This window comes from Anneissia japonica, unplaced genomic scaffold (assembly GCF_011630105.1).
Source record: "Anneissia japonica isolate Jap-2015-1 unplaced genomic scaffold, ASM1163010v1 scaffold1785_len1016330_cov206, whole genome shotgun sequence".
NCBI classification, from domain to species: Eukaryota; Metazoa; Echinodermata; class Crinoidea; order Comatulida; family Comatulidae; genus Anneissia; species Anneissia japonica.
Window position 1 is genome coordinate 687473 of NW_022694363.1, and position 22403 is coordinate 709875.

At 35.2% G+C, this 22403-nt stretch overlaps 1 protein-coding gene across 1 annotated transcript; it reads left to right on the top strand.

Moving 5' to 3' along the window:
- Window positions 1-558: 558 nt before the first annotated feature.
- On the top strand, window positions 559-21909 carry LOC117101033 (serine/threonine-protein kinase SIK3-like). The gene is made up of 14 exons (XM_033240899.1): window positions 559-712; window positions 3334-3518; window positions 8715-8754; window positions 9620-9722; window positions 11268-11392; window positions 11708-11831; window positions 13059-13291; window positions 14172-14402; window positions 14649-14921; window positions 15515-15679; window positions 16344-16438; window positions 16614-16953; window positions 17051-17870; window positions 18843-21909. The coding sequence occupies exons 1-14, from the start codon at window positions 593-595 to the stop codon at window positions 19352-19354; spliced, it is 3366 nt and encodes a 1121-aa protein (XP_033096790.1). The 5' UTR covers window positions 559-592; the 3' UTR covers window positions 19355-21909.
- The last annotated feature ends 494 nt before the right edge of the window (window positions 21910-22403 follow it).

The window sequence follows — 22403 nt, forward strand, 5'->3', positions numbered from 1 at the left end:
TTTTATTTACACTCATTATATTTTATTAGACATTTCCAGTGTCAAAAGTCCTAATAAAATAATTTGTTCAGATACACTTTTTTTTTATATAAGAACCAGTAAAATTTTTTTTCAGGCTCAAAATCTTTTACTTTCGTTTGTTCTTATTTATACACGCTTTTCAAAGGTAGAAAATTATAAGACCTATTATAATTGTACAGCAGTATCTTACTGTACTGCATTATAGAGGATATTATATAAAAAAAAAACATTTTGACGTTACCTCAGCTAATTTGTTCTTATTTTCTTATTTTTTAAGCAATTTTTAGCCTCGGTGTTCTTGTAAAATGTGTTTAAAAAAAGTGTTGTAGATGTATTATGGTTATCTAACACTTACGGACATTGTTTTATCCACTGTCTTTCTAGAGATTCACGTCTGATAACGTTTTAACATCATAAATAATGAAACATAAGTTTTTCGCGGAATTTTGAGAGGAAGTATGTGTCACCAGAATGTTTAAAGAGATGGAACAATGACTAAAAGGTCAACTCTTTCCTACCATTCCTGCAACGGTACGCATGCCCACAACTGCAACAAACACCATCATCTAACATGGCGACTACGGGGTCTCGTGGACCCGTAACTATCGGATATTATGAAATTGAACGAACGATAGGAAGGGGAAACTTTGCAGTTGTAAAATTAGCTACCCATGTTATCACAAAGGCTAAGGTGAGTTGGCTTTTGGTGTATTTATATGGCCTTGTATGAGATGATTGATAGGAGGACATGTCATGACGTTAGGTGGCTCATCTTGCAACCCGAACTGACTTGGGTTTTCTGATGAGATTGATGATGATGTCAAATATTTGTGTCCCGCTATAATAACCCCTTTGCCGAAAATGACAATTAAAATACTCCCCATTGATCCATTGAGATTAAACTGCTTGTGTGTATTTTGAAACCACAAACAACCGTATATTTTGTGGGGGAGGCCTATGGCTTCAAGACAGCTAGGCTACCACCATCAAAATGCTTAAATTTAGGTCGACAGATAGAGGGGGAATTCATAGAGGGGCCAGGGCATAGGGCCTAGCCTAGCTGCCCAGCTGAATCCCGCCCAGGTTAGCCTAGACCTAGGCTAGCTAGACCTCCATGTCACGCAGTGGTGGTATTCCTAGGCCTACTGCAAGTTAAGAACTAGGCTATGCCTCTAGCTAGGGCCTAGACCTACCTAGAAAGATTGTTGTAATGAAGGCAAAAATACATGTTAAAAAAGATAAAAATTATAATTAAAAACTCCCCTCCCCCCCACACACATATAGCCTAGGCCTACATACAAACTCATATTCACCATAGGCCTACATTGTTTGCTGTAATTTAATTATTAGAGTAACTATGAAATAATATTTGGGAAATTTGTTAAGAGAACAATATTATAACTTCAGTTAAAGAGATTATTAATTTCTAGATGATTAATTTCCTTTGTTTTTTTATGATAATGATAATTGTTAAGATGTTTATTGTGTTAGATATGTCTAGATACTTTTCACATTCACCAGATTTTCTTATCCACCTGTTCACCAGACTACTTACATATACATAGAGTGATGTATAGTACTTTAGATTACCACATTCAGTGCTTCATACACTGTATCAGGAAATATCGTGTAATAAAAAAAAAACATGTCCACCATTACAGATTCTATGTCGCATTCATGTTAAACAACCAAGATCGCCACTAAACTTTTAGCCTACCATGTGCCCTGCATTTACCACATTCTGGACCTTTACCACATTCAGCACCAGAGTTGGTACATTTACTGAAATTAAAGACAATTGGGCCCAAAGGATCAAGCCCAGGACGATTGGGTCCATTTTCAGGGAGATTGGTCCTAAAAATGGCCCAGATTGTTCTGGGACTGATAGATTGTCTTGTGGCCCGATCATCAGACTTGGGCAAAATCATTTCAGCCCTTGGCTGTCGTTTGTATTTGTAGCAAAGACAAGCCAAACCTGTCACTTGTCGCAAATTGTGTTTCAGAGAAAATGGCCAGAACATGCTGGAATGTTTAATTTTTAAAAATCTATTTTATTGCACTAAACTAACCTTTATATATGTATACATCATGCTATGCTGTTATTTTTCCCATTTTCAATGTTAAAACAACACTTTTTAAGGATTTCATGAAAGTTTCTACATGAGAAATGCACGAAATCATAAACTTTGAAGGCAGATTTCTCATTTATTGTTCTGTAAACAGTGTATGTTTAAATGCTTGTAACTTCATATGGAAATGTCGGATTTGAACGATTTTTTTACCATTTTAAAGGTCTCATTTTACTCTTTAAAACTGTATTAATTACTCCAAAATCGATTTTTGCAATGAGTGACTGGTTTGGCTGGTTTAATAAATAAATATGATCATTTTAATTACGATTCTTAATAATATATTTATGTTGAAGAAATTTAGAATGCAATAATGCATCGGAATGAAAGTTCACACTAGGTGGACTTAATCATTTTAGCGTGGGCCCGATTGTCCACAATAGTTGGGCCTGATCCACTGAAAATGGGCCCGTTCGTCCTGGGCCTGACAGTCTCCGGGGCCCAATCGTCTCCTGGGCCCATTCATTCGTCACTTATTTACTCCTTGTGCTAAGGTTATTAAATCTAATGTTTCGTTGTGGAAAAATATTATTAAAAATGTTTACTGATCTTTGTATCCAGATAGTTAATTTTTATTTACTTCTTAGGCCCAAGGTCAAGGATCTGCCAATAAATAATCACTATACTATAAGTGATGTTCCTCCACATGCTCTACATAACCCCTGTCTCTTATACACTTTTATTAATTATTATTATAAGAACTAATAAGAATTTTATAAATATATTTTGTGTTAATATTCAATCTTGACTTTTCTTTGTTATGTTGGCAAATATCTTTTTTTTTTTATTTAACTTGTGTTTAATATTGAAAATGGAGTCTGAGGGGCACACCATATCCGGTGCTCATAGTTTTTGTACCGCTTTTGCCACTCCTCTGCCCTCCTCTTTCCTTATTGATTTTTTTGTTGTACTGTGCTGAAAGGGATAAAATTAAATTAAATTAAAATACTTTATTTAAACATTTACAACTTTGAAATCACTCCAAGAGTGTTCATCAAGGCTGTGCAAGGCAATGAATTTTAACTGAATGAATTAACACAAAAATAAAATTAATTCACTGTTATTGTAAAATATCAAGGCAAACAAGCCAAAATGAATAGTTAAAAAATTTCTCATTTTGTGATACTTATTTTTCATGTCATCAACCAAATCTAATCCTTTATAAATTGTTTTTGTTTTATAGGTTGCTATCAAGATTATTGATAAAACACAGCTAGATGATGAAAATAAACGTAAAATAGAAAGAGAGGTTCAAGTGATGAAACTATTACATCATCCTCACATAATTCGACTCTACCAAGTGATGCAGACTGAGAGGATGATGTATTTGGTAACAGAATATGCAAGTGGAGGAGAGATATTTGGTAAGTAGAACATGTTGCATCTATTGCTACTGTTGTATTAGCATCTTTTCATGATTCTAAGTTGAACAGACTTAATGTACTGTATACTAATGATAATAATAATAATAATAATAATAATAATAATAATAATAATAATAATAATAATAATAATAATAATGCTACAAATAGTAATAATATTTTTGCATTATATAGGCTTGCTCTTTACCAGTCTCACAGCGCTTAAAAAGTACATGATTTTGTTGCTGTTATTCAAGCTTAAATTTATCAGCTCTGAAGTTGGAATTGTAAAATGTGGTACTCTATAGATTGTAAACTTTACTGAAGTTAAAATTTAATAAATTTACGTACCGAATGGTGGTTGTAATCAGGAAATGTTGTAAATCAGAAGCTTTTATCTTCGTAAGCAGAGGCAAATTAAATATGGATTGATTTTGTTCGCTGTAAACACCAACGGTAGCCCAGAGAAGTCTAGAAGAAGACTTATTTCCAGTGGGGTCCTTCTGGTGGTGATTAGGCAGTACACCGGAGACAATCCCCTGCTCTTTTCTGAAGAGTATACTACATTCTGTAACGTGCAGATGGGCCATAAATAAACATGGGACCAACACCTTAAAGGTCTCATCCAAAAGACGGTGCGCTATCGTAACTTGGATCACGGGGAGAGGCAGCGATGGGAATTAAACTGGGGACCTACAATTCTCCACGGTTCAGCGCACACACAGTGGCTACCAGTGCCACCAAATTAGCCAGCTGAGCTAGCTGCTCTCTCATATTGAAATTTATTTTTCAAGTGAATTTTAGCTCGTTACAGATGATGTTTACATTTAGTGTATGGACATTCATTTCTAAGAAATAATTTCCTGCATTTGTTTGCTTTATATAAAAATTTGTTGTAATTGTATTGTGAAAGTGAATAAATGTTAAAAAGAATAACTTGAAAATCACTATTAAATCAAAAAATATTTTGAAAGCGACAGAGATATTTTGAAAATCAAACTGAAAAAGGAACCAAACTTTGTTGCTTCATTTGCCTTTTATCCGTGCTAATTTTAAATTGAAGTAATAGACAACAATGTATATATCAGATTAAATTGTAATTTTTTAATGATTTTTTTATTTCCTAATATCACAGTCCCTATCATATGAACAGCATTTGCTATTTGAAGGCAACGTTTTTGAGTAATTCTCTAAATATTTTTGAGTTGAGCCAATGTACTGTCATTCATCTTTTTTTTCTGTTATTGAAAATACAATTACTGGTGAATTTTGGTAAAATTTGGACTATGCTTTGTAATTTCAGATGATGTGTAGGGTAAATTTAATACATAAATAGCTGCTGTTAATTAAACCATAAACACAATGTTTAGGGATAATCAGAAAGTCCACAATGTAGGGGCAGTTTGATAAAGGCACATAAAGGATAACAGTTGATTTCAACTGAGATGTTCACCCAGGTTAAATAAGAAATAAATAAAATAAATTAAGGGGCAGTTGCCAAGGAATAAACAGTTTTTAGTGATTTTATTGTTAAGGGAAAGTTGCTAAGGGATAAACAAAATGTTAATAATTTTGGGATATTTGCTGAGTGATAACAGAAAATCATTGATGTTGTGGGTAGTGGTAATTGGGTTAAATAGTGATGGGCTTGTCATTTTTTTTATTAGTCCCTGTTAATCGTTTTGATGCTTTTTGGAATATAAGTTAGTATCCCTCAGAGATTGGACATTTTCCTTTTGTTGTGCCTTTAAACATTATATTTTATTTTATTTATTTATTTCTTTATGATGTGAAGCGTATAGAAGCTTTTTCTTGCATTATTATTATTATTATTATTATTATTATTATTATTATTATTATTATTATCATTATTATTATTATTCTACTCTTCAAAGAAAAGGAGGAAGGGCCAATCTTGTGCCTTAGTCTTTATCCAATGCTCAAGTACATTTCAAAGCGATTGCTGACACAGATTTAATGGCCACTAAAGCTACGCACTCACTGAGCACTACATTCGTCAGCGTGACACAATTCTACAGAGAACGCAACATCATGATGCACGTGCAATGGATCGTTATTAATGATGATCTGTTCAGACCACCGAAAATCAGTAGACAGCATTTTTTTGTTTAGCATTCACAAGGAGGGATGCAGCGAGTGCCTGGCTTAACACTTGAGAGTCGACTTTTAATTGTGCAGTACCTGCTTGTCATCTGTCAGCAGTAGCATGTGAAGTGAAGTAGACATTAGGGAGCTATAGATTGCACGATGACGGTAGGATGTAGAATGTAATGACGTCACTAAAAGTTCTCATCGTGTGGATTTTAGGACGCAATTTGGTATGACGGTCATGCATGAATGGACGGTCATGCATGAATGGTTCAGTTCTAGTGTTTCGTTGTCAAACAAATCGAAAGCTCCTTAATTAATAAGGAACTAAGACGTAACAATAACTTCATGAATATTTTCCTGATTGCTTTTTGATGTTTTTTTTATTCTCTCTGAATTCTGAAGCCTTCCAGTTAAGTTCATTATGCGATATTGTTCTAAAAAGGATATAAAGCCATATAAAAACATGAAAAGTAATTATATAATGTTTTGAAAGAGGTTCATCAGCTTGTTGAGGTAAAGTATGAGGTCTTCGATGTGGTTTGATTAAGTCGTAGTTACTGTAAAATCTGTAGAATGTCTTAAAAAAAGATTTGCAATAATTATGAAGTCTTGATGATTAACAAGCCGTAGAATATCTTTCTTTTGCATGTTCAGCCAGTGACTTAATGAGCCAGGGAAGAGTAATCTGTATTAGATTGATGGCTACTCAAGTAGTGCTAGGCAGAAGTCAGGGGTACCTGCTAGGCCCTTCTTGGAAAGTGGTGGGAGGACAGAATTCTGCCAACTAGAAATATTACACAATTTGAGGAATTCAAGAAGTCATTGAACTTCACTTTTTAACATTCTGTCAAGTTAAATAAGGTTATAGAGTTGGTGCCTGTGTGTTGCTGATGCCTTCCTGACTCTGGACAGCGTCGTTTTCTTTCTGCAGTTTAACGGTAGTAGATCCTATGCACTGTGCAAAGGTAGAAGCTTGTGCAAGTCGCTGTATCTTTGAGCAAGGCACTTTATCTACGTACGTTTGTCCCTCTCTACCCAGGAGTATGGGAACCTGATGGCATACATTTTAATAGTTTTTGTGCGCTGAGTACAAGTGCACAACTACCTGTAGGTATATTTCCCAGGGAGCATAGAAGGTTGTACTTTAGTACTGGTTTGCTGTTGTATGTTATTCAGTGACCAGGGGCAATGGCGGCGGAAGCGGAGGGCCAGGGGGTCATTGGCCCCTCCACTTTTTCTACTGGGGGGGCCCCTGTTTCCCCCCCCACTTTTGTGACTGTTCCCAACACCAGTGACAACATTTTACGAACTCTGCAATGTCATTATTATAGTATTATTGTTGTTATTATTATTCTTATTATTGTTATTGTTGTTATTGTTATTATTATTAGGCCTATTATTATTTGTTAGGCCTATTGTTATTATTATTATTATTACCATTTCATGCTTACACCTTGTTTATTTGCGCCTTATAAATTGACCTATTATTATTATTATTATAAAATATAGGTTTTTTTTTCATTTTCTAACAAACATTACAAGTTCCATTTTTGAGTTGAGCAACCAAATGTTGATTGACGTCTGTATACGTACATATGTAAAGTTTCCTTGATAAAGCATGAAGAAAAAAATCGTCTGCATTTGTGAATTCTGTATTTAGACATGGGGAGAGGTAGACACTCTTAATGGAGCGATGTTCTAGTTCTCTTTATGCTAACCACGAAGATGTATAGTAAGTGTAACTGATTGGCTTACTGTAAACCTTAAAACTAGTGTAATATAACCACATTTAAACTCCATCTAATTTAACAAAAACAATAAGATACTTAATTAGTCCATTTTCTAAAATAGAGTTCTCTGAAGGTTAACTACAGAATTTACAGTACACTTACTGTAATGTGTATAGGTTGTAAAAACTGTATTGAGTAAAAAAAAAATCTTTTGAATAAAAAGTCTTTCGCTTGACATTAGGAATTAATCATTTGTGAAACAAAATGACAGGCTATGTCAAGTCTTATATTGGACAGTGGCAGATTCAATGGGGAACCCAGTCAGCACGGGACCCCATCCTCCTATTTTTCCCAAAATTTAAACAAATGGAGATAAAAGACAATATTTTAATCAATTTTTAATCCGAGAGTGCCATTTCCGGCCATCCAGAGGAGCAATTATCTTAATTTTTTCTTACCTCAGCCCCAAAAATTATGGGGCTGAGGCGGGTGGACATTCTATTTGCGCAAGACCCTTCCTGGAACCTCTCTATTTTTCGGGCTACATAGAAGGATAATTTTTATCCATCGGGGGGAAAAGTGAAGTTTTCGTCAGGGAACCCATATCAAGGATAATCCTCATGATAAATGATCCATTGAGGTCGTGGAAGCAATCTCAACTTTGACTTTGTTTGGAAATCTGTGGCGCATTCAAGAGGGCGGGGGGACACTAAATTGTTAATTTTTTTTTTTTAATGGAGATATAAGGAAAATTATATTTAAATTTTAAGTCTGAGAGCGTAAATTCCGGCCATCTAGAGGTGCCATAATCACAAATTTTCTTATCCCAAACATGGTGGGACTGAGGTGGTATAGATTCTCCATCTGCTGAAGTACCCAGTGGCGGATTCAAGGAGACCCGCCACTTGAATCATTCATTGATCATTCATTTGGAATTGGTGCTATATAAATATTTGGCATTATTATTATTATTATTATTATTATGTAGGATGGGATTAAAACTTGAGAAGCAAAAAAGGTAGACAAACCTAACCTACAGTACTGTAGGTTTCATTGACTGTGATTTATGCAACTTCCAATAATGATTTACAAAACGATGAAAAAAAAAAATAACATCCCGGGCTACAATGATACACAGAGTTTTAAGATAGGGTCATAATTGTTATCCTTCCATGGAGTTATCACTACTTTGGGTTTTCTTATCATATGTGGAGAGATTTAAAAGCTGTTGCATCCCAGTATTGTTTGGTACATACTGTATAGAATTTCAAATACATGTTTTGTAATAAAATCTAGGTAGATGAATGTTTATAATGTAGAGGCTTATATCTTTGATGGTGGTAATATGTTTTTTCTGATAGTGTTCAATGCAATATGAATTTGAAGGTGGGAAAAACCTTGGTAGGTTTCAAAAGGATTTTGCAGTTTCCATTATGTTGTTGAACTATGTCAGGAGTTCAAATCACAGGCTTACAATATGTTTCACCCCTAGTATTTCATGGCACATAAATTGTGATAAAATAAACCTCTTACGAAATATTAGATTCTACTGACTGGGCAGCACTAAAATTGGTCTTTGTTTATAATCCATTCATTATGTGGAAAATGATAATAAGGAAGTTTGGTACTTGGTATATGGTTAATTTAATTAAATCAAACAAATAAATGAATTCCAATGTAACTTATTTGCTACACCTACAGTACTAAAAGAGTGATTTTGATTTGAAATATATTTCCTTTTTTAAATTAATAAAAATGTCAGATCAGTAGTTACCACATTCTGCTAAGTGTTTCGTATAATGTTCATTTTTTTGGCGTCAAACATTGTTGTCTTTCCTTGTAAATGCTGTTATCGTTACAAGAGATCAAATTTGAAAAGATTTGCAATTGGTGCCTAGTATTAAGATGTGTATAAGAGACAGTGTTGAGGTAAAGTATGAGGTCTTCGATGTGGTTTGATTAAGTCGTAGTTACTGTAAAATCTGTAGAATGTCTTAAAAAAAGATTTGCAATAATTATGAAGTCTTGATGATTAACAAGCCGTAGAATATCTTTCTTTTGCATGTTCAGCCAGTGACTTAATGAGCCAGGGAAGAGTAATCTGTATTAGATTGATGGCTACTCAAGTAGTGCTAGGCAGAAGTCAGGGGTACCTGCTAGGCCCTTCTTGGAAAGTGGTGGGAGGACAGAATTCTGCCAACTAGAAATATTACACAATTTGAGGAATTCAAGAAGTCATTGAACTTCACTTTTTAACATTCTGTAGATAGTTGCAGCAATTGACTACTGCCATTCTAGACACATTGTGCACCGTGATCTGAAAGCAGAAAATCTTCTCTTAGATGCAAATAAACAAGTGAAAATTGCAGGTAACATTAACAGTCTTTGGTTTTATGCTTCTGGAATAATAATGTATACCGTTATACTGTTCCATTGTTCCATTTCCAGAGGGTGTATGGCGCCAAATAAAGAGTGTCGCATTAAATAGAAAAACAAAAGTGCATGGTGATTCTGGTTCCGGTTCTGATTCTGGCAGTTCAGGAAATAATGACAGTAGAACTTCAATTTTACGTACGGTACAGGACCGGAGGGCGTACGGGACCAGAAGGCGTACAGTACGTAAATCAGGGATTTGTAAAACTAAGATTGGGTTAAATTTAACTAAAGAACATGAAAATATTGTAAGATTACCTATTTGACAAAGGTTTAACTTGTGAATTCCCCTTCATGGCTTTTCTAAACAACAGAGCTGTGGTGTTGTCTGGGCCTGTTGAGACAATCTAAAACCATGTGCACTGCAATGGGCAAGCCATGCCAAATAATTAGCATTAACATGCAAGACTGTACCTACTCAGCTTAGAAAGCTACGAAGCTACTGTAAGTAGGAAAGAAATTATTTTGAGAAATGACGGTACTCATCTCTTTGCATATGGTTTGTTTTATTGTTATAGTATTGAAATATTAAACACACAGAAACTAAAAAATCTCTTTTTCTACATGGTGGCTCTAAAAAGGGCCGTTTGAGTATTTTGGGGTTTTTGATGACATCATCCATACAAGGCATACGTTGCAAATTTTTACTGGTAAGTTTATCCATATAAAACCAGCTTAGCACCAGGGCCGTAGCCTACGTTACGGTTAGGAATTCGGAGACATTATGGTCGTCGTCAAATGTTCAATCTACACAGTTGTTCAATAGATAATTTATGATATCTCTTGTATAGAAAGTAATATGGAACCCATAAAATATCGGTTCTCTGATCCCCGACCTTGGAGGCCCCTTGGCCCACAGCATCAGTGCTCGTGCTTCGATCGCAATCTGACCACTTTAATTCTCGTGGCTACGGCCCAGAGCGCGCAAAGTGAAGTGTTCCCTCTTTTAATTAAGTTGAGTTCAATGGCTTCAAAAAACAAATATACATTTTTTATTTCTTTTGTGGGGTCGTCCCACTTTTATTCACAATTCATATCTGGCATAAACAGTTACTGCATATCAGTTTCTCATAATGGATAAAAAACAAATATACATATAATCATAGCCTAGTCCTGGACTGGAACAGTGAAATGATGTTCATTTTTGAAAGAAGGCCAGCCTAGTCTACCTAGGCTTAATAAGTGTTTTTTTTTAATACTACCAACACACAATATTTACTGGTTGGTCAGTTATTTTTACTGGTAAAATTGACGGCTAAAAATGGCTTAGGGAGAACACTGAACTGTATGTATTTATTCAATTCAATTTATTCAGGTACCTCTAAATGGAGAAGCACATAAAAACACAAATAATAAAGCAAACAGAATATTGAATTGAAATATTCTTCACAGTGGCATGTTATAACAAGTAAATATTTTCATGTCTATACATGTTTTTTGCCCTTCTTATAATACTATTATAATTTACTGATTATTTTTAGATTTTGGATTTAGTAACTTCTTCCAATCCGGACAGTTACTTAAGACATGGTGCGGTAGTCCTCCTTACGCAGCCCCTGAACTATTTGAAGGCAAGGAATATTCAGGGCCAAAAGCTGATGTATGGGTAAGTATGGATGGATTTATTTGGTGTAAACACCAAGGATAACCCACAAAAGTCTGAAGAAGACTTATTTCCAGTGGGGTACTTCTGGTGGTGATTGGGCAGTACACTGAGAGACAATCCCCTACTCTTTTCCGAAGAGTGTACTGAGTTCTTTGACCCGCACATGGGCCATAATGCACACAGGACCAGCGGCTTAAAATCTGGTCAATAACATAGTCATCATGATCATGATGATTAATAGAAATACACATTTTTATGAAGAATAAAAATACACGAAAGCTATACTTCTGACTTAAATTTGATTTACTCTTTTAGAGCTTAGGAGTGGTTCTCTACGTACTTGTTTCTGGAAATCTACCTTTTGGTGGTGACACGTTGCAGAGTTTAAGAACCAATGTATTATCCGGACACTTCAGGATTCCATTCTTCATGAGTTCAGGTGAGTCCATATTTGTGCACGTCTGTTTCATATTACTATTAGCATCTCAAAAAAATCTCCAACGAGAGCTCTTTTGATGTGACACGACTACAAACACAAGGAGTTTTCAGCAGAAGCTCTTTTGAGTCTCATCTGGGAGTTCATCTGTCTTACTAAAGTCTTCTCTACCAAGGTGGTATCACTCCAACAGAAAATTCCTGGCCAATGACACAACTCTTAGATTGGTCCATGCGTTTGTCATGTCTCGCCTTGACTCCTGCAGCAGTATTATCGTCTCCCAAACACAGAACTGTCCAAAATTCAAAAGATCGTAAACATCGCAGCTTGTCTAATAACAATGAGCAAGACCATACGCACATATCACACCTAACCTAAATGACCTACACTGGCTGTCCATCAAGAAATGGCTCATTTATAAAGTTCAACCTATAACCTACAAAGCAATTCACACTGAGGTGTTCCTAGTTACATCAGACAATTAATTACCATTCAATGTTCTACACATAGATCAAGATCATCCTCATAGTGTAGGGTAGTTGTGCCTAAGACAAACACCACATGTTTTACATTTGCATCATCTTACCTGCGGAACAGTCTTCTTGAATATATCAAGCCTTCAGCAACATTATTAAAACATATCTTTTCACAACATAAATTGGCTTGCATTTTCTCTTGGGACAAGTTGGGGGCCCCTGTCTTGGCCGCCATTCCTAAGAACCTGTTTGCCTGTGGCAGGGCAAATGTGTATCCCGTTCCTTTGCTTAAGCCACCTAGGTACGGGTCCAGAATTGTGCTAGGGTGGTGGCGATGTTATGCCTTTATTTCTTTTTTGCTTTTTGTTTTAAATTTATTAATTTAATTTAATTTATTTATTATTTTTATGATGTGAAGCACATAGAGGCTTTTTTGGATTATGCGCTATACAAGTGAAACATTATCATTATTGTTATTAATATTATTATTGTTATTATTATTATTATTATTATTAATATTATTATTGTTATTATTATTATCATTATTATTATTAAGAATATTATTAACATTATTATTATTAAGGAGTCCTTATTGAGGTGGTACAACTCTAACCCAATTACTCTGAACTAGAAGCTAATCCATTGAGATGGTGTGGCTCAAATTCTACCAGAAGCTTATCTGTTGAGGTGATTTGTATCTACTTTAAAACCAAGATAATGTTCGCTATTGTATTTTAATTTTGTTATTTTATAGATTGCGAGAATTTAATACGACACATGCTTGTATTGGATCCACAAAAACGTTACAGCACGTCACAAATTCTTCAGCATCGATGGACTCGGTCAGGAGAGCCTGATCCTGTATTTGATCAAATGATTGCTGAATATAGCAAAGATAAAGTAGCTGAAGTTAAGGAAGAACTCAACGAACAAGTTCTGCATCATATGATATATGACCTCGGGGTCAATAGGGAGAGAATACTACAGGTTTGTCATTTCGTCCTTAATTTACAACTGCATTGCAAAAGTCTATACCTCTTTTTGATTACTGTAATTGTGTTTGGTCCGACTGTAATATTAAACTTTTAAATTCGCTTAAAATACTTTTAAATGGATTAGGAAGAATTTTACTTTCTGCAGACATAAAAACCCCAGTTGTAAACATCTTAAGTTTGTTAGGGTGGAGCAAACTCAGTGATAAATGGGACGAACAATTGCTCATAATGATTTTCAAATGTTTAAATGGTCATGCTCCATCATATTTATCGAAAAATTTTGTTTTTAATTATTATTTGCATGCGCATTGTACTCACAGTCAGTAAAAATACACTAAGTGAATACACCTGGAATAATATGCAAGGTAAAAGAACTTTTGTATACCGATCTACTAAATTATGGAATAAACTCGCAGATCATACTAAAACCAACTTTAAATCTATGACACTTTCAAATTTTAAGCATTCTATTTCTAATCCTCAATAATACCATCTTAATTTAACCTAAATTTTCTCTTACTTTGCATATCCATATTTATTATTTAATTTTTTTATTTTCTTAATTTTCTTTCAATGTTCCTTTTAAATCTATTTTAATTTGTAGTTAAGTTATCCACCTTTTTTGGTTACCATATGTATATATCTGCTTTTAAAATTTTGTAGTTAAGAACTGAACCACTTTGAAAACCAGTACTATATATTGAAAGTGTATATTCAGTATAAAGAAAGAATAAATAAATAAATAAATATGTAATGATAGACTGATTGTTTGCCATTTTTTCTTAAATGAACACCTATGAAAAAAGTGTTATCCCAAGTTAAAAGTGAAGTTGAAGGTAATGTATTAATTGTTTAATTGATTTTTGTTTTAGTCTCTGAAAAACCAAATGTATGATCAGGCAAGTGCAATATATCATCTTCTACTGGACAAGCTGAGGCGCCACCAACAGAAGCCACATGAGTCACATGGGCGAACATTGCATAAACAAGTTGTTGCATCCTCTAGAGAAGATACAAAACGTGGGGGTCGTAGGTCAGGTGTGACTCAGGATTTGATTCCAGAGGTTAGGTTTACAGATCCACAAAACCATGTGATACAGCAGGTAGGTACTCATTACTCATTCTTGTAAAACAAATTAGGGGCTTTATAGTAATTTTATTGAATTATTAGACCTTACATTGAAAACAAACAAAAAGAAAATCCAGTCAGCGAATATTTCTCAAGGTGCTGGCACCTGTAAATGTCCTATTCTTATTGTTCTGATCTGCCTTTTCAATCTGAAGTTTATATTATATTTACTCTTGAGTAGAGCGACAGGTTCCTAAATAAGTGTATTTATTTTTTTTAGTCACAAGAAGGAAGAGATAGCGACAGTGACACAGATGACCCATCACCAGAAGCATTAGCACGCTATCTGCAGATGAGACGACATACACTTGATGTTGGCAACCCAAGTTTAGAAGTGCGAGATGACCGGCGTCTTACGATACTGCACCAACAGGCACTTGAAGCTGGATTCCAACATAATACATTGACTCCTGTTGTCGTTGATACAAACCTGCCGCAGAACCTGTCACTGTTGATGTCACAGAATGACTCCCACCGACGCATTACTTACAGGGTACCTATACTACACCTTCTCTAAAAAAAGATTGTATACTAGACTCTGTATAATAATAAATAATAATAATGCAATACTGCACGTGATTCAGTATTCTCTTCTGTTGGAAGCTAATACTTCAAATAGATGTATTTAGTCAACCAGGGACGCATTTATGTTGGGTGGAAGTGGGCGCTCCCACCCAGCCTTGGAAGTTTCCACCCAGTCTAAAGCTAATTTCATGGCCCTGTACCCACCTTTATTAACCCCTTACTCATCCTTAAAATCCACTCTTATTATTAGAGTTTACTAATGGTATCACCCACCCACCCCTTAAAATCCACTCTTATTATTTAGAGTTTACTAATGGTATCACCCACCCACCCCTTAAAATCCACTCTTATTATTAGAGTTTACTAATGGTATCACCCACCCACCCCTTAAAATCCACTCTTATTATTAGAGTTTACTAATGGTATCACCCACCCACCCTTAAATGTCTATCACCCACCCTTAGTTTTCTACAGCTACAACCTTGTCAACCAAGTGCCATTAGGTGTATTTCATACCATTCTATTTTCTGTATGTACCTGCAAAATCAATTATTTTTTTAGGAGCAAAGTTTACTTGGACCGCCAGCAATGGAGGCTACCGGAGGACAGGGTAATTTTGTTCGCAGAGCATCGGAAGGCAGTGCAAATATGCAGATACAACTGAACCAATTTCACCATCTGTTACCACGAGCAAGTCAACCTAATAATATAAACAACTCCACGCAGGTAGGAACCACTACAAAATTTGACTTTGGAGAATAATTTGGAGTGGAGTTGAATAGCTTGGTGGTTAAGGTGCTTGCTTTCCAGTCTCAGGGTCCTGAGTTCAATTCCTGTCACGGCAAAGTTTACATTAAGTATTGAACTAAGCAGTGATGGGGAGGAGTTTATACTAAGCACTGAATTAGGCTATGAAATAGAGGAGTTTGTACTAAGTACTGAACTAGGCACTTTACATTGAATAACTTGAATTGAATTTACATAGTAAAATACATAAAACAATACATAAAATATATACAATGGTTAAATAATTAACCTTCTAATAAACAATAAATTTTTAAAATTACGTCTCCAAATACTAGCGATAAAAATTCACAAGAGATTCAGGTGGAAATCGAACCTACAACCTCCAGGTATCTAGCTTGATGTCTTAACCACTAGACTGCCGAGCTTGCGCTTGGTGACTAGTGATGAATCCGATCCCCTAGTAGCAGCAGGTACTGCAAGGGATATAAATATGATATTTTCCTGATACAAATTCATATCTATTTTATAATACAAAGTCAAATTATGGAAAAAAGACAGGTAAGAGGAAAATCACACATGAATGAACATATTGATTGTAGTTGGTGTTAACTCGTTAGTTATTAAGATTGTCAATTTTTTCCAGCAATTTGGCAGTGATGGTGTATCACACCTGTTAACATCAACTACCCATGAAGAAGGAGAATCAGATGAAGAACCAGATCAATTAGAAGTCCAAAGGTAAGTAGATTACTTAGATCCATAAACCAAACATTTTTTCCAAAAGTTTCAGATAAGGTTTACACTGCATAAAAAAGTTGTTGAGATGAATGAATGAATGAAGGGGAAAATCTTATAGGCTGATTGCAAAAGTTCTATGCCACATGAAATAATATGTCTATTCCCTCTTCCCTAGATACCTACAGCAACGTGGTCACTCTTCACGGCATACAGTTGGTCCAACAGAAATTTCTGATGATGTACGATTTAATCCTTTTCACGATCGTTATCACCGCTTAGGAATGGCTGGAAGTTCATTCAGGGATCCTAATGCTTTGTATCCTCCAGAGAAAAAAACAGGCAGACGGTTCTCAGATGGATCTCAAAGCATAAATACCTTTTTGATGAGTAGAGATCCAAATAGCCCCAATATTTGTCCAATGAAGCAACTACAAGATATTATGAAGTTGCAGCAGCGAACCAGCCCACCCATCAATGCAGAATTGCAACAAAAACAGCACTTGCAGCACTTGCAGGTAATTTACAACCACTACTGCTATTCAATGTTGTTTGCGGTTTTTGTTGTAGGAATTTTAAAATAATGATCATTTTTTTTTGTTATTGGTATTACAGCAACACAATGTAACCTCACAGTCCTCAGTGGATTCCCTTTCACACCTTAACACTGAAGTAGACATGCAGAAGAAATTCAGCGGTCTACAATTAACACCAGAGACTGACAGTAAGCTTCAAAGTCCAGCACAAGCAATACCAAGTAAGACGCACAACTTTACAATTGGTGCCTCTGAAGGACAGTGGGGTTCCCCAAAAGGAGGCCCACTATCGAGTCAACTGTCCCAGAACACAAAGCGGCCGAGTCCACAAACAATAATAGAACTTGATGATGAGCATGATGTTAATAGTAGCTCAATGGACACAAGCTTAGAAAGCCAACAAACAATGTTTGGTCAGGCACTTAGCAGCGATACGCATTCTAGATTAACAGATGATGCGACAGCACAAGATTCACAAGTGTATACATATGGTGGTAACTCTTCTTGCATGGCATTCTACCAGCAACAACAACCGGTTTATAATTTTCAACCATTGCAACATCCGATAGTAACTGAACCACAGCCCATGAATTCATCACAGACAGGGATACCGACACATCCACTACAGTTAACGCAACAAGTAGGGAATAATCCAAATGTAGCCTACAGATTCCCCTTACAGCAAGCATCAGACGTGTACGGGCGTCCTATGATTAATGGGCCTATACCTGAGCATCATGAATTCCAATTTTATAGTGAAAACTCTGAAAATACTGGCCTAGAGGACAGTATTGCACAGAACCAGCATAACCCAATGGGATGTGATGCATATGGGCAAGTGAGTATGGATAATGAAGAAGTTATCGATGGCATGGAAGAAATAGACATACAAAGCACAGGTAACTAGCTTTGTTAATATATTTATCTTGTAAAAAGTTACAATTTAGGTATTGTCTTAGCTATTTTTCCTGTCTGTAGTGGTGTCAGTTTTCATGTCTGTAGTGGTGTCAGTTTTCATGTTGTAAGTTGACAGCAATAACTTGAATTTGACAAGTCAGTTTATTCTATAAAGTGTAAATGCTAGGATTTTTATATATCCTCATTGAGTTATCAATGTGACATGACTTTCACATTTAAAATTTGTGAATTGTCACATTGTCTTTGAAATTGTTGATATTTGTAAACTATCTTGTAAATGGTGTGTTGTCAAAAAGAAAACAAAAATTGAACTTGAACTGTAAATTATCATCATTATTATCTTCATAAACATATCATCATCATGAATATTATCTTTGTCATCATTATTAATATCATCATCAATATCATTAATATTATCATCATCATCTTCATCATCATCGCCGCCATCATTCTCGTCATCTTCATATTCAGTCATCACATGTGTTGTGCAGTGTAAGCTAAAACGTTTTGTATTGTATGTAATATTAAATTCTTGGTTATAGCACATAATACTTAAAAGTCCATATTATGAAATAAAATCCAATAACAAACAGTTTACTCTAACTTGTATCACATGATGATCCTTGTTATATAATTACAGAGCCATCGTCATTATGATCGTCATCATCATCATCATCATCATCAATAATAAACTAATATTCTTGATTCAATGTTCATATCTCGTTTTTGTTGCTCTCTCACTTTTTCTGTCAATCAAAAATATAATGAGATATATTGACACAAGAATTGTCTCTTGACACATGTAAACACAATTGTCATGGTCTCTTGGCACAGGTAGACAATGGATGTCTCTTGGCATGTGAACACATCACATGTCTGTCATTTGAAATGTCTTGAATATATTTGCTTGCTTTCTTCTTGTTTATTTTGCATGATTGATCTTCTTTCCTTAGGGATGTATGGGGCTGTTTGTTCTGGTTCATCTAGTTCTTCACTTTCACTACCTTTTTATGTTCATCATACCATCCAGATGCCAAATGACGTGCAGGCTCAGCTTTTACAACGGACAATACCTATGCCGTCTGGTGAATTAAGGCATTACATAACCAACGATCATGTGATGCAATCCAATGACCGTTTTTCTTTTGGAAGTATGAGTTTCAGCAATCCAGATATGTTGAGTGATCCCACCCCAGTTGCTAAATCTTTTTCAATGACAACCTCCAAAAACCTTAATGAGATTATTGTTGAGATAAAGCGTGCTCTGGATACGAAACATCCAAGTCTTATTTATGAGAACAAAGCAAACTTATTTGCCCTTCAAGACAATGGTGTCAAAATAGAGATGGAAGTCTGTGAAGTACCTGGTCTGCACCTGAATGGACTCAAGCTACGCAAGATTGCAGGAGACACAAGGCAATATAAACAACTCTGTCAGAATATTCTTACTGCTGTGAAATTATAGATATCTATGGTATACGCAAATGTGTAATTAGTAGAGTAGTAATTATGACAGTGGGTCTGATTAAAAGGTGCTATTGACAGTGGATGGTAAAATAAGAGGTGGATTGTGTTAAGTCAGAGCTGGATTTTCTTAAGCCTGAGCGTGGGATTGTGTTTGAGCAGAGTGGTGTTAAGTCTAAGTGGAATGATGCTAAGTCTGTGTGTGAAGTGTTAAGTCTGAGAGAAATATTGTCTGAGTAAGGTAGAGATAAGTCTGTGTGAAAAATGTTAAATGATGTTCTGAATGAGGTTGGTGTTAAGATTAAGTGGGTATGTGTTAGGTATGTGAGTGGCTGTAAATGTAAAAATTAGTGTGAGAGGCAGGCTTTATGAACAGACCATCAATAGACCCCTAAATTTGATAGTTGGTCAAGCGTGGCTACTTTTTAATTGGAAAAAGTTATTCAATGCAAATTAAAATTAATCGCATTAATATTATAACCTTTGCTGCCTTAATTCTGCTTTTAAAGATAATTGATCCTAACTTAAATAAGTCCATGTTGCATAATGTGAAACAGGTAATTTTTGTGTACCTAACCCAGTCTAGTCACTTCACAGATGTACCCAACCAATCCAATCACATGTAGATTTACCCAACCAATCAAATCACTTAACAGATGTACCCAACCAAAACAATCACATATAGATTTTTCCAACCAATCAAATCACTTAACAGATGTACCCAACCTATTAAATCACTTAATAGATGCACCCAACCAAATTACCTACAGATACAGTTCACCCAAATCATTCATTTTGCAAATAAATTCCAGTATCTGTATAATAATTAAGATACGTTATTATTATTTTTACCCTATTTTGGGAATAGTATGTATATTCTGGGTTAAGAACAGTTATTGATGTAGGCCTACTTTAATGCTGATGGTAGTTCTTTTAACCATCTCTATAATATAATTCCTCTGTCAGTATTGTCTTTTCTGCTTGGTTTTATTTTAGGGCTCCCTCTTCTAATTCCATGCATGACCCCTCTGTGATACGACAATTGTAATCATTAAACGCTATGGAAATTCTTCCGACATGCCATAGTGCATTATTTAGATACCGAGACTGAAGTTTAAGTTTAGGGTCAAGCCAGCTCCACAAATCAACACCTCAGATTTACATAAAATCGTATTATTAACAGCCATCATTAAAGGCTGATATGTCATTGTAACTCTGAGGAAAATTCAAATGCATATTTACTTGAAGAAAATTCAAATGCATATTTACTTGTATATAAACCCCTGCCACCTCTATCATTACCATTTTTTGCTCAATAGAACAGGGTATTCAAAATTGTGTCCATTACAGTATAAATATTTAACTTTTTGCCATTCTGATGAATTATCTGAGCTCCTATTTCAGCCATATTTTACTGGGATACTTGTATTGTGTAAGCCAACCAGGGCCAATGTTTTTTCTATGTTCGCATCTGCTTTATTGATATTGTCTTTAACCCTCTAATAATATAATTAGTATTGGGAAAATAACTGGTTGGGTTTCAGTGGCCATATTAATATTTACAACCAAGAGCAGTTTCTATATGTACTTTACAGCGTTAGGATGCTTTGTGTTAGTGTGACTCTCAGCATATAAAACATGGATTACTTGGAAAATGTAATTGGACTGTTATATATTTATACATTATTATGATATTTAAAAAGTATATTTGTTTAGTGTGCTTTTTTTAAAATAACAATTTTATTTAAAATGTGAATACTCCTTCATGTAATTAACTGGTTGAACCCTACAAAGACCAAGAGCCAGTCCCTTCCTCTTCCTCCTCTGTGTTGGTAAAAGTAATGGCCCTAATTTGACGTTTGTAAGTGGAGGACTTGATTTTAGTTGCAAGTCAAAACTCAAAGCTCTGGGCTTACAGGCCAGAGTTCCCATCTCCCTTTCTTATGGTGTTTGTGCCAGACTGTTCAATGCTGTGTGGGGTCCAAGCACCCTCGCACTTTTTACCTTTCCAGCAAGTGCCGTTACCATTTGTATTCCTAGGTAGAGAGACAATTGTAGATAAAGTTTCTTGCCTACGGACACCAGTGAAGTGCTGGCCGTGATTTGGCCAGTTACAAGCGGTGGCCATGATTTGGCCAGTTACAATTGCTTGCCGTGATTTGGCCAGTTACTTGTGGTGGCTGTGATTTGGTCAGTTACAGTAGATTTGGTAGCCGCATGGTGGCCCTGATTTGGCCAGTTAAATACAAGTGGTGGAGCTGATTTGGTCAGTTACAAGTGGTGGCTGTGAATTCGCCAGTTAATAAGTGGTGGTCCCAATTTTAATAATGATTCTTGTCAGATAGAATGGATGATTATTTTCCATGTTGACTAAATTTGTTTTAAGACATTTTTGTTACTTTGATGAAATTGTATGGTTAGAAATGTGTTTGTATGGCAATCATTATGACAAATTAGTTATCAGTAATTGTAATATATTTGTTTATTGGTGCTATTGTAGTTGTATCATGGTGCATCTATTTCATCATCCAAACTTTGATAACTAATTACAATTAGTTGATTGTGGGTACTATATTGCATTGTAGGTACAATAAAATGCTGATGTTTCTATAAATAATATAAAATGCTTTTTCAAATATTTTTTACTGTAAATTATAAAGTTGACATTGAAAAGTGATTTTGAAGATTCTGTGACAACTATTGTATCTGACTACAAAACAACATCCACAGATGGGTCGAAGTTAAATTCACATTTAAAATAAGCAAGGCAATTGGCTGTTGTGTTGTATTTTTGAATTTGGCGATTAATGGCAATTTTAACTAATTTGTGACTATCAGCTTTATATGGAGTCATTTTAACATGTGTGTATTGAATCATAGTTTTTAAATATCTGATCACAACAATGAAAAGTGATTAATGAATTGGTCTCTTAAATCATAAAATGGTATGGCACCCTCTGCCTGTGGACATTGAATATACATAATGTCCTTTCGATAGCAACGAATTAGCCTTCTTCATTCAAATCTAAAGCTTATTTCAGGTCCATAAA

Bases quoted from the DNA above. Each gene is read 5' to 3' on its own strand.
- LOC117101033 (XM_033240899.1), top strand. From the start codon at position 593: ATGGCGACTACGGGGTCTCGTGGACCCGTAACTATCGGATATTATGAA. The intron at 15,680-16,343 runs GTAGGAACCACT...AATTTTTTCCAG, and splicing joins ATATAAACAACTCCACGCAG to CAATTTGGCAGTGATGGTGT. The intron at 16,439-16,613 runs GTAAGTAGATTA...CCTCTTCCCTAG, and splicing joins GATCAATTAGAAGTCCAAAG to ATACCTACAGCAACGTGGTC.